The sequence below is a fragment of the Anabrus simplex genome, chromosome 1 (assembly GCF_040414725.1).
Source record: "Anabrus simplex isolate iqAnaSimp1 chromosome 1, ASM4041472v1, whole genome shotgun sequence".
Taxonomy (NCBI): Eukaryota; Metazoa; Arthropoda; class Insecta; order Orthoptera; family Tettigoniidae; genus Anabrus; species Anabrus simplex.
In genome coordinates this window covers 1,178,650,281-1,178,669,552 of record NC_090265.1, presented here as the reverse complement: position 1 = coordinate 1,178,669,552, position 19,272 = coordinate 1,178,650,281, and the positions used below count along the sequence as shown (strand labels likewise).

Below are 19,272 nucleotides of genomic sequence, written 5' to 3'. Positions count from 1 at the left end.
TGTATTTTTATTTTTTTTAATTTACAAAACTTCCTTCTGTAGTAGATTGCCACAATGGACAAAGCATAACGAACAAATAAAATCATAATTTTTATTTACAATATTTTTATTACATTTTTTCATAATGTTTTTATACTATACGAGTTATAACATGTAGCAATGATTTCTCAGTAATGAAACTGAACCTCGTGAAGCTAATAAAGACATAGTTTGTAGTTCCATAACCTTTAAATTAAACTGCTTAATGTTTGAGATAAAACCAAAGTTTTATTTATTCAGTAATAACATAAGATGAATAAACAAAAAGAAACGTGAAAGGCACATAACAAGGGGGATATGGTTAACATTACATGACAGGATAATAATGTCCCTTTTCTTTGCGTGTTGCCACTGGTATCAGTCCGGTGATATTTGAAGTTACTTAAATAAGTCATCCTCGTGTCAGTAGATTTACCAGCACGTAAAAGAAATCCTTGAGACGAAATTGCTACTTCTCGACGTCTCTGAAAACCTTAAAAGTGGTTAGTGGAAGATAAAACCAGTAACATTATTATTACTTAAGTTGTCCATCTGATAGTAAGCAAATTGTCATTTTGTTCTCAACCTTTATGCCCTTACGTTTATATTGTAAATTGTGTTAGATGAACAGGAAATTATTTTTGGTACATTCTCCGTGTTAACAAGTAGTTACTGAAAATATTGCGTCTGTCTACGATGGTTGGAACTTTAATAATGGTAACACTGCTGTAGAGACGCCATGCAACGAACGTAATAATGTCGCCGATAGCAGACCTTAGTTACATACCTACCTTACCTCAGAGCACATAGACTTTCTTTTTCCACATCACGCGCATGCGAGTGTCTTCCCCTGGTAGCTCAGTTGATAGAGTGGTGAACTGTAGAGGCTTCACTGGCGAGAGGAACAGAGCCTCGTGTTAGCTGGCGGTCTAAGTTAGTGTTGTCACGATATTGTCGAAAGAGACTTAATGGAGTTGGATAAAGATTGAATGTACCAGAGGTCGTAGAACACGGCAGTGTCCATTAAGATCTTCAAGAGGCTTGCGGGGAATCTGCATTGCTTTACAGAACAATGACACTGTGGGTAAAATCTTTCAAAACCGGACACCAAATGTGATAGACATGCGTCGGCCAGGTCGTCCTATTGTCAGTGAAGAAGAAGTGCATGTTCTTGCCGTATTACTGGATACTAATCGACGCCATACGATTTGTGAGCTGGCCCGAGGCACCGGATCAGCGCGTACGACTGTGCTTCACATTCTGAAAGAACACCTGGACCTGAGAAAAATTGCACCACGATGGGTCCTGCGTGATTTGACGAAAATGCAGAAATGGTTACGATAAGACGCTGCTCAAATCGTATGACCCACAACTAAAACGGCAAATAATGGCGTCATTTCGGGCTACCACGAAAATCAAAAGTTCGTCAGAACCCCAGCAATATGAAAGTTATATTATTCTCGTGTACGACTGTGATGGCGTTATACGTTCCTCCGCATCAGACCGTCAATGCGCAGTATTACTGTTCATTCTTGGAACACAATCTGCGACCAGTTTGGAGAAAGAAGCGGCGGCACTTTCTGTACAACTCACCCATAATTTTGCACGACAATGCTCGGCCGAATGCAGCGCAAGCTGTGGCTAATTTATTCGGTCGATGGGGCTGGGAATTCCTGTACCATCCACCATACTTTCCGGACTTTAGCCCTTGTGACTTTGACTTGATTCATCAGATGAAGGAACCACGTCGTGCCATTCGCTTCAGAATTGTTCCTATCAACACAACAGGTGTTGATAAAGGAATCCTACGACTTCCACATCACTGCCAACCGGTTGTACACAATGCTGGTGACTACTTTGAAGGACAGTAAAAGTTGGTAACATATACCCCTTTTGTATCAGCTGTAATTAAATAGTTGCCACTATTAAAGTTTCAACCCTCGTAACTGGATGTGCATAACCATGTAGCCTACAAAAGTCAAGTATTGATGATAAATTCATTCTACTGAGAACGTTATCAGATTTTTACAACTGGAAACCGTTCTTAAATTATACTACGAGGGCTAATCAAGAAAAACTGAGACGGTTTTCCCCCCATAGCTTCCTTGATAGTTACATATCTGTACCTTTACTATTTACTATTTGTAAACGGGATTTTATGAAAGATGTCGTACTGGTCGGTTGATAGTAATGCTCTGTATTGAAGGCCCTCTTGCATTGAGTATTGGCGACGATGAGGAAGCACATTGCAAAGAAACACACAATTTCGTAGGGATGGGCGGAGACATCACAATGACAACGCAAGACCTCACTTTATGAATCAAGTCATGTAATTTTTGGCTAAATTCAATATCACATATGTATCACATCCGCCGTATAGCCTCGATCTCACTCCCAGTGATTCTTTTTTTAAAATTCCCGTCACTAATAGCAAAGCTGCAGGGATTTTGATTTGAGACCTCTGAAGCAGTACTCGAAACATGTGAGGCAATTCTCAAAGACGTGACAAGGAACGACGTGCGTCACGTGTTCGAGGATAGAAAGAAATGCTATAAGAAGTGCATTCAAATGTAAGGGGGGCTACTTTGAAAAACTAATATAAACACTTTTGAAGGTTTTAAAAAATCTGAGAAAACTCAGTCTCAGTCTTGGTTAATCAGCCCTCGTATTATTATATTCCAGGGCTGAAAGTGATAGAGTCATGCTGAGTCTTCAACGCTGGGAGTCTTGGAAGAAGAAGTACAAACTGTATCGGACGAGCATACGATACCACACTCAGTTGTATTTCGACACCAGCTCCCTGCACGGAGTGAGGTACATCAAAGAGAAGGACAGGACCTTCTGCGAGAAGTAAGTGGTATTATTATTATTATTATTATTATTATTATTATTATTATTATTATTATTATTATTATTATTATTATTATTATTATTAATATTTGCGAAAAAGCTGGGGGACAACATAAATACGGGGGTTTGTTTCCCTTCCTCCGTACCTACATTTATTTCATTCTTTCACTGTGGACTCCTTTTTTCTCTCTGGTTCAAGGTGTTTCCCTCGCTTGGTCAACTTGTCATTTGTAAATTTTGCATCTAATCATATCCCTGTTATGGATGTACCTTTGAGTGATTCCTGCCAATTTTATATCATTTTTAGCCCATCTAGTGGTCATGATCGTTAAGGCATCAAATTTGCATGGTTTGCATCATGGTTAGTTGGTTCGAGTGCCGTAGATGGAAAATAATTCACTAGCAGAATGTTGGCTGGCAGGGTAGGAGTGGGGGTGGTGTACAATTTCTAATCACGAGACTGCGTACCAAAAGACTCAATTGAATTCCAAACCTCTCCGCAATGTTCATATGGAGTGAGGACATTTAACGCTGTTCAGGGTGATTTATCCGTCGAACGGCCAGTGCTCAACAGCTGCACGGAACTGAATGGTCTCAGTCGCTGACGGAACTGAACCCAGCCTGAACTCCCGAAGCTCGTCCGGAGTGCCTTACATACGGAGAACGGTCCGTCCATATACTTCACGAAAGGAGAAACCTACAGAGTTCTCTAGAATCCGAAAGGTGTGGTTTCACTTTCTACTTCCTTTGCACACAGCTGAGAAGGCCTCCTGTTAGGTTTGTGCTTCTGCCTCATCCCTACTGTTTGCTACAGTGATGAGCGGGTGGGGCCCTAACTCGATGAAGCCACTCACGGCTGAAGCCAGGCTAACTCGCCCCTCTCAAAGTCTTATACTAAAATTAGGGGCATCCTCACATTACCCCACCTTAAGGCACCCCGTCCCGAGGTGCCCCACGATACGGTGTCAGGCGATCCAGATGGACAACTTTCATGTCACACCGAGGAGGCCACCGTATCCGGTAGACGTCTTCGTTGATCCCAGTGATGACAGTGCATAGGCCCTTCCATGATGACTGAAGTTTCAGTTACTTCTCTTTCGTCCGAACAAGACAGCACAGCCAGACCCAGCCGCCCTGGAATCCCACAGAGTTCACCATAATACCGTAGCGGGCTTTCATCCTGTCGCTGGCTACCCTAAAATGTTGTCGGCCATAATCGTGGATGTCGTTTAGCTAGCCCTCCAACTCCCAAAGGTAGTCCATCGCTGGCTGCTCCTATATGGCGCCGATCCAAAGATTAGGTCATATGGCAGGTGGAGCTGCTTCTCTAAAACCATGTTGTGTGGTGTGATGCCCTTCATCTCGTGGGTGGACGCTCGATAGGCCATCAAGGAGAACGAGATCCTAGAATTTCTGGTGCAGTTCCTTTGGTATACCGAAGCGACAGAAGAAGTTGTTGGCTACTTGCAATGCCTCTTGTTTAGGAACACCACAGACCTCTAGCTAATTGGTGAAGTATTCCATGTCCAGGAGTAGGTAGCAATTACCGGCGTCGGAGTCTGGGAGATACCCAGCGATATCGATGGGGATCCTCTAGAATGCAACTTCGACATTGTACTGCACCGTCTAGTCCCTACATATATGGGCCTCTGCTCGCAGAGCATGTGTACGGGTCGCACATTTGGCACGTATTCTCGACATTGTTCTTCAGATGCATTCGATGGTAATGCTGTCGGACACGCCCTAAAGTCGTATTCACTCCCAAGTGGCCGGCAGTGGTGCCCGCATGCAAGTCGGTCACTACTACTTTTCTCATACTCTTGGGTATTGTAGCTGAGCATCTTGCCATTGGTAGACTCCCACACGTGGGTTAGAACCATGCCACTGAACTTGGGAGATGTCCACAGAGCCCAGTAAGCCTTGTAGGCTGGACTGTGTTCGGTGATGTCCTTCCTTTCTGCTCGCTGTCCCTACTCGACGTCACACAGAATAAGCACGATGTCTGCGTCTTTTAGCTGCTCCCTCCTCAGAGTCGCTCGAGCCCAGCCTTTAGTGGCGGCGGCCTTCACGGTCCCGACCTCCATAGTGCCGTCGTATCTTTTGACCTTGTGGCAGTGTGCACAGATCTTACGACCTTTAGGACAGAACATAGACGTTGCAGTGTTTCCGTCCTTGTCCGTGTTCAGCGGTAAATTCGTACTCTTGGAGGTCGTCTGTCCCTCCAGGTTACGGAAGCTCAGAAACCAGGTCATGGCAGAGTGGTCGGTACGCACATAGAATGGCTGCCCATACAGACACTTGTGGAAATGGTTCAAGATATTCGCGATGGCTAGTAGTTCCACGCGTCACACAATAATTCCGCTCGGCTTTAGGCAGTGTTTTACTGTAATAATGATAATCTTCTCCTGCTCGTTCTGCACCTGCGACAGCACTCCACTTCACCAGTGTCGGTGTCCACGATAAACCTCTCCCCAGGCTTTGGGTATCCAAGGACGTGTGTCGTACACAAACACTCCTTCAGGGTACGGAAGGCAGCCTCTGCCTCTGACGACCATCGGTAAGACTTATCTCCTCGACGATCGGCGTAAGTGGCTTCGAGATATCAGCTTATCCCGCTATGGACCAACGATAGTAGGTGCAAAGCTCGAGAAAGCTCCTGAGTTCCCACTTGTCCTACGTCAAGAGATCGCGCACAACCTTCTGGAACAGCTTGTAATTTCCAGGATTCAGCTTCAGGTTAGCCTCTCGAAGTCTCTGGACCACTGTCCGGAGGTTTCCGATATGTTCACTGAACTTGCGAGGTAGGCGTTGTACGTTAGGCTTTTCAGCATAGACTCCATCAGTCGCTCGAATATGGCCGGAGCGTTGGAAAGGTCTGAGTGCATTACGGTAAACTAGTACAACTCTTGGTCGTTAGAGAATGCCGTTTTCTCTTTGAATTCTGGATGGAGCACAACTTGCCAATACCCATACTTGAGGTCCAAGGTCAAAAACCCCTGGGCTCCAGACAACATGTCCAAAGTGTCTTCTATCTGTGCTGGTCCCTCCAGCCGTGCCATCACCACCACCTCACTGTTGGCTGGTATAATCTCTTCGCTGGGAGGCGTTACTTTCCCTGCTTCGTGTTGCGTTCCTGGGCTTCAGAGCATCTTCGCTTGGATTTTGTTGCTATTGAGGCTAATTAGCCTTTTTATATAGCGTCTAGATGTAATAAAATAAACAATTATTATAGAACAAGGGGAAATGTGAATTCGTATGCATATACTTATTATCAGAACGTAATACATTTCATTAGAATATAAATATCAATATAAACTACATAAAAATAATTTGCAGGCGAAAGACAAAGTGAAGAAATAAATTAGGAAGACTATTTAGCTCATGGCTCCGGTGACCAAACTAGTATAACAATCTCAAGAACTTTAGCCAGTCTACAGCCGTATTTCACAACAAAATTATAGAACATGTGTGCGACCAGCTCGGACGTCAGTTTCGTCCCATTGCCAGCATTCAGGACTTCAAGGACCAATTACAGTAGTTGTGGACCAGCTTGCCTCAGGAGAAGATACAACGGATTTATGACTTTATGACACCCTTCCCTACGCGAATCAGTACATGCATGTAGGCCAGAAGGGGTGCAACGTCATACAGATAAATGGGCTCGTGCTGCCAAGTTCTTTGGAAATTTTAGTCGATTTTGTAATCACTGAAGTAACATCACACACTCTCTCAACACGTGAAGTTTAATTTCGTTTATTTCTCCTCTTCTGTGTGCTTCAAATGTTTTGTCAGGCAGTGTATATTTCTGGGCAGAGAATATAGATATATATAAGCATACATGAGATTATTATTATTTCGTTATGCCTATTAATAGAGCGCGTTGGAACTTGTTTATTGGCTTGATGACTTTCGCCTTTTTGTTCTTCCAAAATCTCTTCACTCTGTTGCCTCTTTCGTTCTTACTATTATTATTATTTCGTTATGCCTATTCATAGAGCGCGTTGGAACTTGTTCATTGGCTTGATGACTTTCGCCTTCTTGTTCGTCCAAAATATCTTCACTCTGTTGCCTCTTCCGTTCTTCTGACCACTTTGTACCAGTCCCGCTGCTAGTTTTGACCACAAATGTGTGTTTATTTACTGAGATCCTGAAGACTTTGCATTTTTCATGATGTCTTCCCTGATGTTCAGGTCATTTAAGGTCCCCTCTTGTTTCCTCCAGGCAATTTATTCTCCTGTTTGGGGAATTTATACATTGAACAACCTCTTTGTGGCTCTATTATTATTATTATTATTATTATTATTATTATTATTATTATTATTATTATTATTATTATTATTATTATTATTATTATTATTGTAATGAATGACTGGGATCAGTATATGACCAGGTATAAATTCATCATCATCATCATCTGTTTACCCTCCAGGTTCGGCTTTTCCCTCGGACTCAGCGAGGGATCCCACCTCTACCGCCACAAGGGCAGTGGCCTGGAGCTTCAGACTCTTGGTCGGGGGATACAACTGGGGAGTATGACCAGTACCTCGCCCAGGCGGCCTCACCTGCTATGGTGAACAGGGGCCTTGTAGGGGGATGGGAAGATTGGAAGGGATAGGCAAGGATGAGGGAAGGAAGCGGCCGTGGCCTTAAGTTAGGTACCATCCCGGCATTCGCCTGGAGGTGAAGTGGGAAACCACGGAAAACCACTTCGAGGATGGCTGAGGTGGGAATCGAACCCACCTCTACTCAGTTGACCTCCCGAGGCTGAGCGGACCCCATTCCAGCCCTCGTACCACTTTTCAAATTTCGTTGCAGAGCCGGGAATCGAACCCGGACCTCCGGGGGTGGCAGCTAATCACGCTAACCACTACACCACAGAGGCGGCCAGGTACAGATTACTACATTTTTAATAAGCGCCACACGGAGTGTGTTTACGGGTGGTTCATATTTCATTTTCCACTATGTTAAAAATTGACGTAGTTAATAATTCGTACAATAGAAATAAGCCTTTCCAATATTATTAGTAAAATTTTTACCCGTATGAATGCCAGTGCTGTCTAATAAACTCCCAAACTGCTGTAAAACACGAATTAAGAAATTGAAGTTCTTATAACTTGGTTTTATTTCAGATCATTAACCGTTGCGGTTTCCAAGCAAACAGGGCGTTTTTCTCATATTTGTTGTATTTCTGTCCACATTCTTTAGGCATAAACTGAATAAAACTTTGTATTCTTAAGTCATTAATTTCATGTACATATGCAATTTTATGTTCCTTAAAATGTAATTTACAGGAGCAGTTACCCTCCTATGAGCCTTCATTAATAGTACGATTCCATTCAATGGCAGTGTGGGCTTATATAACGGACGTCCTATAACAGTAGTTGAATGTGAGAGAGCTGTGTATGCCTCGCAGGCAATAATGGCTCTGTTGTACCAAGCATGGTAGTTATATCGCATAGACTACGTGAGATGATAGGCTGCTTACTTTGGCAGGTTCCTGTGGTTCTCCTGCACCACCATTGGCGGAGTGGCGTGTCTGATCATCATCATGTCGCTGTGGGACAAGTTCCAGAATAACCCCACCATCACAGGGCTGGACGCTGATACTCAGACCTTCATAGTGAATTTTCCAGCAGTGTCACTCTGTCCGAACAGCATTGTGAACGTCACGGCCGTGGAGGATTTCGTCGTCAAGTAAGTGTGAGACCAGGTAACAAGTTATCCCTCAATTCGGGGCAGGGACCTAACCAATGGTGGATGTTCTGCTACCTCCTTTCCTTCCTCCAAACCATATCATACAATTACTCTAGGCCAAATACTTTAACCCTGTTTTACAAGAAGGGAAATACGACAGAAGTACATGTACCCTCTGTGGTGTAGTGGTTAGCGTGATTAGCTGCCACCCCCAGAGGCCCGGGTTCGATTCCCGGCTCGGCCACGAAATTCGAAAAGTGGTGCAAGGGCTGGAACGGGGTAAACAGATTATGATGATGATGATGATGATGATGATGAAGAAGTACATGTACTTTACGAATGAAACGTTCCGAATAATGAATAGTGAGCCAAGCGCGGATCCACAAGTGGAGATGGGGGAAATTCCCCACCCAAAAGAAAGCGGTCAGATGAAACTAGAAAAACTGGATAGAAATTTTAAAAAATAAAAGGGAGGTCTCGGGTAATATGATAATATAGTATGGAAGTAATCACTCACTTTGAATTGTTATGAATGTGCAGTTTACTTAGAAACAGGACACACATTGAGGCGTTCAACATTAAATGGCAAGAGTTACACTCTACATTTAACAGCACCGACAACTTGATCTTGAGGACGAGAGAAGAGAGAGAGAACCCAAATATGCAAAGACCCAACCCCTGGAATCAATTTAATTTTTTGATCACGAATATACTTGAGTTTTCGAAAATATATGTTGTGAGACCCACTTAATCCCGAAGAGATTTTCAAAACGCTGCCCCTTTTATAGCATAATAGGCCCGAGCTCGCAGCATCTCCCTGCCCGCCCCTCCCTTGCGACGGTCCTGTGGTATTTCTTGCTTCTAGGAAGGGACAGCTTATTCCTAGTGTGCTGATATCTTACTAAAGAGACCACGGATTGCAGTGCATGCGACATAATTTTTGCTAGGTGTTTAACACCGCACTAACAACTGCAGGTTTCGTCGACGATGGGAAAGGAGGAGACCAATACTGGGAAGGTAGTGAGAGTGACAGTGGCTTAATTAAGATACGGTGCTAAAATGGGAAATCACGGAAAACCATTTTAGGAGTTCCAAGAGTGAGCATGGAATCCATCTTCTCCTAAACGCAGGAGCATGTGAGGTATAAAATCATTGGTCCCATGATTTATAATCACAAGGTTAAGAATCATGTAAAACTACAAACTCGCCTGTTTTCATTAGGTATTTGTTTCCATTATGATATTTTATTTCTTGCTGTCTCTACAGTTAATAGCACCAACAACTTGACCTTGAGGAGGAGAAAAGAGAGGGACAGAACGCAAATATTCAAAGACCCAACCCCTGGAATCAATTTAATTTTTTATCAAGAATAAATGGCTTTACGGCTCAATATTTATTATATAATGTAGATTAAAATTCAAATTTCTCTGTTTTCTGCAAATGCAAAAGTTTTAAGGTACTATCAAAACAAAATTTTACCGGGCGAGTTGGCCGTGCGATTAGGAGCGCGCAGCTGTGAGCTTGCATCCTGAATACAGTGAGTTCGAGCCCCACTGTCGGCAACCCTGAAGATGGTTGTCCGTGGTTTCCCCATTTTCACGCCAGGCAAATGCTGGGGCTGTACTTTAATTAAGGCCACGGAAGTCAATTAGGTTTAATAATAAGAATTTTAGCCGCTTCCTTCCATCTCCTAGGTCTTTCCTATCCCATCGTCGCCGCAAGACCTACCTGTGTCGGTGCGACGTTATGCCAATTGGAAAAAAAAAAGAACATTCTGAAGGAATCCGAAAATATTCGTAGATTTTCATATTGAAGGACGTATTTATTAACCTTTGAATACATTACTATTGTTTTATAGAATTAAATTATACGAATCACTAACAGTAGCAATTTCGCTCAGTAGTATTGAAGAAGATCAAACTAGGCCTACTATCTATCGCCTAGGTAAGGTGTTAATTAATTTAATTATGACGAGTGATTTTAGTGTTGTCCGCCTCTGTGGTGTAGTGGTTAATGTGATTAGCTGCCACCCCCGGAGGCCCGGGTTCGACTCCCGGCTCTGCCACGAAATTTGAAAAGTGGTACGAGGGCTGGAACGGGGTCCACTCAGCCTCGGGAGGTCAACTGAGTAGAGGTGGGTTCGATTCCCACCTCAGCCAACCTGGAAGTGGTTTTCCGTAGTTTCCCACTTCTCCTCCAGGCAAATGCCGGGATGGTACCAAACTAAAGGCCACGGCCGCTTCCCTCCCTCTTCCTTGTCTATCCCTTCCAATCATCCCATCCCCCACCAAGGCTCCTGTTCAGCATAGCAGGTGCGGCCGCCTGGGCGAGGTACTGGTCATCCTCCCCCGACCCAGAGTATGAAGCTCCAGGACACTGCCCTTGAGGCGGTAGAGGTGGGATCTCTCGCTGAGTCGGAGGGAAAAACCGACCCTGGAGGGTAAGCAGATTAAGAAAGAAAGAAAGAAAGAAAGAAAGAAAGAAAGAAAGAAAGAAAGAAAGATTTTAATGTTCAAATTTCACTATGTATTTTCATTGCACTGTGGTGGCCCCTTCGTTCCTAAAACGTTAAGATATCGGTCTTTAACGTTGGACCTTAGTTCAAGCCTGGTGACTACATGTAACATTTGTGCTGGATAAAGCAGAGATAGAACACGTTTTCACCGGGATCTCCGATTTTCCCATATTCCTTTCTTTCTGGTTATAATCCATCTATACATTAATGACCCCCTCGAAGGTTGATGACAATCCTCCCATGCCGGCACATTCCTGTTCCTCGAGGTTAGTTGAGTACCTCACTCAAACCTGTACTTCACTAGATTAGTGGTAGACTGTCCGCCAGCCAGTATCCAGTAATCGGGAGATAGTAGGTTCGAACCCCACTGTCGGCAGCCCTGAAGATGGTTTTCCGTGGTTTCCCATTTTCACACCATGCAAATGCTGGGGCTGTACCTTAATTAAGGCCACGGTCGATTCCTTCCCATTCCTAGCCCACTCCTATCCCATCGTCGTCATAAGACATATCTGTGTCGGTGCGACGTAAAGCAAAATAGCAAAAACTGTCCGCCAATTGATCATAAAATCGTAGGCTCAAAACTGGTAGAAGTAATCGATTTCTCTTATTCTTCATCATATTCCTGGAATTCTTCCTATCTTAACTGAGGTCTTCCTTTTTTGCATTTCGCCCTCCATTTCTCCCGGTCATCAGCGTCCGCAAGACGTGCAGCTCTCATGCCCTCCCTCAGACAGTGCATCCACCGCTGTACAGATCGGCCTCAAGGCTATAGTTAGAGCCCTGCATGGATGCGAATATCCGCGAAGTTAGTGTATTGGCGGATACAAACTGTATGGCAGTGCGGATAATTTTGCTGATAATTTCTAAATAATGACGTTTATTTATTTTCACTCAGGTATACTCTTATTTTTGCTTGTGGTTAGACGACCCTTGACATTGGTATGGGAGAATACAATATACGAGTATATAGAGAGTATAGAGCCTTGAAACCATAAAGCCGTAAATCTGACCTAAGCCTAACTGGCTCCTGCCCGCAATTATTGGAAGGAAGGAACAAAGGTCAATACGTCAATAGTTGTCGCAAGAGAAAATCTCTTACAATCCTGTGACTATAGAGGTTCTACTGCCAGATGTCAGGCCTTTTGTAATATGTTAACAGATCTATCCGTTCCAACATTGGGTGTAATATACTGTAGTTAAATATTTACAATATCCGCCGATAACCATTTTGCGGGTGCGGATAAAAATTCTCGGACGCGGAAGCGGGTGTGGATGAAGGAAGTGCGGAATCGGATGTTATTTCGTGTATCCGCGCAGGGCTCTAGCCATAGTCCATCTAGGCTGTGCATAAGTGTTCGCTTCGCAATAGATTCTGCGTCAGCTCTGGCCACGTGACCATACTACCTCAATTTTGCCTCTCTCATTTTGTCGGGAATCGGGGCAACTATAAGAGTTTTCCGACCTCTTAGTTGTTTGTGTGGTCTAGTCGCGTGACTCTTAGCGTCCATCTAAGCACGCGCATCGCCGTTATGTGCAGGATCTGCTCTTGTCTCTTTGTCGCCGGCGAACATTCCACTCCATACAGTATCAGTGGGAGAACGACTGTATGGTAGATCTTCAATTTGAGACACAGAGAAAACTTGCTTTTACAAAGGACACTACCCATTTCCTGACGTCTCTTCAAGAGTCTACAAGTTTTTCGCCGGGAGCCAATATCACGGAACGCAGATGTCTTCGGTAGTGGAATCTTTTCGACCAATATTGTTCCACTTGTCTGGGTGCCGCACTCCAGGTACTCTGTTTCTCCGATGTTTAGTTGCAATCTAAATGTGTCCAGCCTTATTTTCCACTGGGTGACCAATTCATTAATCCTATTTCGTGAATCGCTAACCAGCGTAACGTCATATCCATGGATTAGGGTCCACGGATAGGAAATTTTCAGGTCCGTGTTTACTGTGTCCATGCACAGGATGAACAGGAGTGGTGACAGGGTAGATCCGTGATGAACTCCCAATCGAATGCCAAATAGTGCTGTTACGTCCGATTCACAGCGGGCAAAGTTTATAGAGTTATGGTAGTGAAACTGAACCTAATGGTCACACTTCTCTGGGACATGACACCAAGCGTATGCCGCGAATACCGGATGAGTTCATGTGGGACACGACCAATTCCTTTTTCTAAATCTAGAAAGGCCTTATGGACATTTCTTCTCTTCTGTCTGTACCTATCTGCCAACAACTGGATAAAATGTATAACATCTGTTTTTCTTCAGCCTTTAAGGAAGCCACGTCAGTTTGATGAGACAGTACTGATGCTTTTTGGTACGTGTCAACACCCGCTTGAAGACTTTCATCGTATGGCAGAGGAGAAGAGAAGAATTGGTCGGTATTTGGCGCAGATAGTAATATCACCCTTTCCTTTCCAGATACTGGGCTTCCAGGTGGATGGTATGTCATTGTCTTCAATGCATTTGTTGAAGAGGTTTGCTAGAAATTCAGTTTCACATCGCACATTTTATCCCATACTTCAACAGGGATGTCATCAGATCCAGTTTCTCTGATGTTTTTCAGCTGCAACTTCGGCAGGCGTGGTGAGTGGATCTGCACTCTGCACTGGATTGGCTATGGTGATAGTTGGATGTGGGAACTCTTCATCACAAATGGCAGTGAAGTGCTCACGCTAGTGTCTAAATAAGGATTTTGAAGGAGATTTCAATGTTCGTTCTGATGTGGATGACATGTCCAATACCTTCAGTAGTACGATTACGAGATCTGGTGATTTTATAGATGTATTGGCTCCTCCAGGTTAATCTAATTGTTTATAGACATCACTAAAGTAATTGTCCTTGGCGGTTGCCACTGTTCGTCTGGTGATAGCTTTGAGTTCCCGATAGTGGACCAGATCGGTGTCAGTTCTTGCTGGTGACCTTCCTGGACTTCACTGTGCGCTGAACATCGTCATTCCACCAGATACGTTTGTCCATGAAACGCTTTACTGGTTTCGTCAGCTCCACTGTGTCTGCAGCATTCGATCGAATTCTTGCAGCGATCACACCCCATGTATCCTTCACAAGGCGGTCAGTATTCAGGAGGGGAGGATGGTGTCCATTAGCACTATTGCTTTGACATGATGCGTTCTGTGGTGGTGACAGGTCAGAGAGTCGGGCGAAGGTGATCCTGAAATTTAAGAACCACGAGTATATGCTGAGGAGTGATGTTGTTTGATGGTATCACTTAACAGTCCATTAATAGCCTCAGACAAGATCAATTACAATTACATCAGACCGTAACGCATAAAAAACATGACGGGCATCAGTGGGCGATATGAGAGGTTTAGGGGAAGGTTATGCATGTTCATTCCGAGTCTCCTAAAGAAAACATCACAAGTCGAACATCATGCAATGCAACACACTAACTCAAAATGTGAATAATTATACACCAAAGTAGCGTTATCGCGTAATTCTTTCCTAAGTATAATTTTAATTACAGTGGGAAAACAACGAAGAGAGAAATATTTTATCAACATCAGGTTGAAATAGACATACACTATAAAAATATTTCACATAAGAAACTAGCCAGCAAACAAGATAAACAGATGTCAACAAATAACATTATTAACATTACATGATATACTATACATCACCACTAACCACAGCCCATTATGTGAAACATACAAAGACATAAATGTCAACTCTCCAAAATCCATTTGCATGATACACTTGAATATCTACAGATCTAGTCACCTTTTTTTTAAAAAAAAAGTTGCTTTAAGTCGCACCTACGCAGACAGGCCTTATTATGGCGACGATGGGATAGGAAAGGGGAGGAAGCAGCTGTGACCTTAATTAAGGTACAGCACTAGCAATTTTCTAGTGTGAAAGTGGGAAACCACGGTAAACCATCTTCAGGGCTGCCGACAGTGGGGTTCGAACCCATCTCCCGAATGCAAGCGCACTAGTCATCTTGAAACTCAACGGAATTGATGGCACATCATCCTCTTGGGTACGGTAGTGTGCAAGTTCATACTACTCAGACTTCATTTCAAAAGTCATTATCTCAGAAACTACCATATATACTCTTGCATATCTATGTACACATGCTTCAGAATACTATGGGAATTATATTGAATAAGATAGCATTGGTCATATAAAATCTATATAAATAAAGTTTTAGGGGTTCTTCTGTCCGTAATTTAGTTTATCTTGCCAAATTTTCAGATATTTATCCGTTTGAGGTCAAATCAAGACCGTATCAGTGGTTTTTATTTTTCGTGTCTGTCTGTTTGTTCCACCATCACGACGAAACGGCTGGATATATGTCGATCAAACTTCATATTTAGAGTATACGGTACTGATTCCGGGGAAACTTTAGATTTGCATATGATTTAAACATCTCCTGGTTATAGGAAAACCAGGACAGTTTTCTTCCACTTTCTCTTTTACTATTGATTTTCTGTAAAATGTGTGGACTGTATTTGAAACGTCTCTTCATTATAAAGAACTTTTGCTATGTACATAATTTCGCTTACTTTTCAAATGACGGAGGAAACTACAATTCTCTGAGGGGTACCGTGCTCTGCATGGAGTGACCGACAGTCCGACAACGAACCTACAGGTTTCCATGGAAACGTCTCTAACTGCTTGCCAGCAGGTAACTCGAATCGTCATCATTCATGTGAATTCGTGGTTGTTCCTTGGGTAGGAAGCAAGAGAGACGCCAATTGACCATTTGGCGGAAACCGTTGGAGGTTACAATCGTCCTCGATAGCACTAAGAAGCGTTGTAAATATTTGAACAGTACCTCAGAGTGTAGCCCATATTTCACACCGAAAGTTGTCTTCTGGTATTTGCTATAATGTTTACTGTATTTCTACTCTACTTCTGTTTTCTGCTATAATTTCTTGCCTCTACCTTTCTTCTTTAGGCTTAAGTAATAACACCACAAGTCATCTTCTTATCTGTTTACCTAAGAATCCCTGCACCTAAATTTCTCCTTTTTATATTCGTAAATCACAATTTATTGAGGGGCATTTCATTTTCCAATACATCCACTTGGTATTTACATGTCCTATCCGGTTCAACTTCCTTAACTGTGTTAATTTCTTCTCTAATTACTCCGCATCTATGCGAGTGGTAAACCCGAATCCTGGATACACTTCTCTTTGAGGAAAAATTCCAAGCTGTTCAAATGTAAAACTTTTGGCCGCGGAAAATATCGAAATATGGATGCATTTTAATGACGGTGCAGACCTTCGTTTCTGGCTAGTTGGTGCCTAAACTGTAAGTCGTACTACAAAGCAGATAGCATAATCGCCGTTCAATTTGGAGAGATCTCCAACTTTGGTCCTATGATTTATTTTTGCTTCTCGGTCTTTGGTACGTTAGATAGTGCTGCATTTCTCGATTATAATCAAATCTCTCCAACTCGATTGTGGCTGTCGTTAGGAAAAGGGGGCTTGTCTTCATAAAGAAAACTCTCCATCTATACTGTGAATGACAGTTGCCAAGTGAGCCTGCCGTTATAGTAGAAACTCCCGTGTGGCCTGCCACTATCAACAAAACTTCTTCAATGCCTACCTTACATCGGAAACAACTTATGGCGTCCTCCCTGTTTTGTTTCTCGGATATCGCTAAAAGACGTGCAATTTAATATAATCTTACTCACTGCCTTTACAGTAATTTACGGGGAAATCCGTATACAATGTAGAATACCGTATTGATGGACGGGTACATTGCTAGTTTTAAGTACATTTTCTAACATATTAGGCAAAATATTTTTTAGCACAATCAAGGTTTGAACGTCATCCTCATCAGTCAGTTCTATCATTACATGATGTAGCCACTTTAAGTCGTGAACTCAAGTAGGTTTTTAACAGAACTCTCCAGGTAGAACGGTCCCGAACAGTTCTCTGCCAGGTAGCACCAGCTATGTATGTACGTTTATATCCAAACCTGTGTGAGGTGTAGGATTGAAGATTCTCATATTTATATACATATATTTCCAATATTCTTGTCTAACGTCCTTACGAAAACGAATGAGTTACATTTATAGGGTGAACATTTTAAAAAATTAACGAAGTTACAGTAAACACTAGTCCCAAAAATTGCGAACGTTCTTAAGGAACAATAATCATTTCTCCCAGAATATCTGGCTTCGTGGCTAAATAGTCAGCGTTGTGGCATTCTGTCCAAAAAATCCGCTGTTCGTTGTGCCTGGGAGTTTAGATGCGTCTGGTTAATTACTCTGGCTAGGTGACTGGATATTATTGTTCACCTTTTTACGCATCTCTGCACATGCATACAACATACTTCCAATCACCACAGAGGCATGCAATAGTAATTATATCCCTCGAACATTATGAGCATCTGGTCGTAAAAATGGGCCAAATTCATCAAGTTCCGTCCCTAAATAATTGTGAAAAGGCCAGTAATTTCCTCCATAACATACCCCTAGTCATCTCAAAAGTGCTACTTGTCACAAATGTAATATAAATAACAACATTAAGTTTCATCAATAGTATCCAGTTGGAACAAGTAAATGAAATTAATGATTTAGGAATAATATTAACTATTGATTTAACCTCTAGAGCACCGATTCCATAGTTCTGGAGCAAAAAAAGAAAGCTGCAATATCCGCACTATCTAGGAACCCAACATGACACTTTTACGAAAAAATATGCGGTTTCGTTTACCCGGGAGACTACGTATCACATTTGATACAATGGGTCTCTGCCAAGATAAACTACACAAAAGAAAATACATTTTTCTTAAGACATAATTCAATGTAAGAGCATGAATCCATAAGTTTCCATGTTAAAAAACAATTTTCAATTTTTATGAAAGTATTTCAGTCCCGTTTTTACCACTTTTTAGAAGAATTTACAAATATACATGAATTTTCTGAGCTGTTACCAGCACTATGCTTCATCATCTTACGGCAGCTTTTATTACGAGTGGAAGCTGCGGAAACAGTTCCTGTCTTTGACGAAGCATAAAAAAAACTTTATATTCCGTGCATTGAACAAATACTGTGTGAGCCGCGGACAACCAGGTGTTCTGCACCTTGACCTGCAGCTCTGTTGTCGTAGTCATTTCGGTAAATGCAAAGCATGCTTCAACCTCTTTGGCGCTGGTGGGAGCGGTTGTGTTGACGTTCGTTTTACTCCCCTTGGTACATCTGCTTCTTCCTCAGACTCTTGATTTTTCTGCCTTTTTTCTTAAGTGCTCGGAATTGTCGAGTTTGAATTGGAAATACGTTAGGTTATATTTCCTGTAGAGCACCTGGCGGTACTCGATCCAAGCCACAGCTATAACAAAATCAAAGAAGTGGTGGAATGTTCTTGACGTTCAATTATTGGTTCTGTTCCTCGTGGCATACTTGTTGATCATTCACTTCTTACATAGAAAATATTGTGAATAAAGCATACAGGAGCCTTGGGGTAATTAATTAGAAATTCTTATGGCCTAATCAATAATTTAGTCTTTATTTCGTTTTCCTTTTGCATTAGTTTGGTGAAATTTGAAATACGCCTCTATTATTTGGAATCCAGCAAGAAATTTACATAGAAATTTTAATTGCAAGGATCCAGAGAAAGTTCTTGAAAGACATATTTATGACAAACCGGAGAATATCCAAAATATTTATCTTATTACTAAGTGATTTAAAAAATTGGTTTGAAATGCTAGATACCAGAACAAAATGTCAGTGCATGATGTTTCTCCGTAAGTGTGTTAATAATGACATATATGATATGAAACTATTTTGCCAACTTCTATTATGCGCGCCTAGAAAACCTGCACGTAAATTTAGGAACCGGTATCTTGCCATGAATTGATGCAAAGAAACATTTAAATTCGCCCCTGTATAGAATTATTTCACTGTATAATAAATTGCATCCTCTGAATATTGACTTATTTCAAAATTAAATGAATTGACTCCCTGAAATCTTGTAGGCATTTATTAACAGGTAATTAATTAAGTTAAGGATGTCATGCTGTCTGTTTTATTTTTTGTTTATATTCATCCTTTTATGGTGTTAATTATTTTATTATTGTTGTTTCGTAATATAGTAACTAATTTTTATTCGTTTCTCAATTTTGTTTTTGTATCCAGTTTGTTATTTTTATTTGTGCTTTAATTTTAGTTTCTGTATTTATACTTAATAATATCAGAAGTTATGAGCGATTATTATAATTG

The 19,272-nt window shown here is 42.0% G+C and overlaps 1 protein-coding gene across 1 annotated transcript in view; it reads left to right on the top strand.

Moving 5' to 3' along the window:
• Positions 1–2,719: 2,719 nt before the first annotated feature.
• The window catches only part of LOC136877306 (sodium channel protein Nach), a 111,448-nt gene continuing 94,895 nt past the window's right edge, over positions 2,720–19,272 (top strand). Inside the window, exons 1-2 of the mRNA XM_068225568.1 lie at positions 2,720–2,868; positions 8,362–8,562. Coding sequence (XP_068081669.1) covers positions 2,720–2,868; positions 8,362–8,562 — 350 coding nt within the window. The remainder of the gene's footprint in view (positions 2,869–8,361; positions 8,563–19,272) is intronic.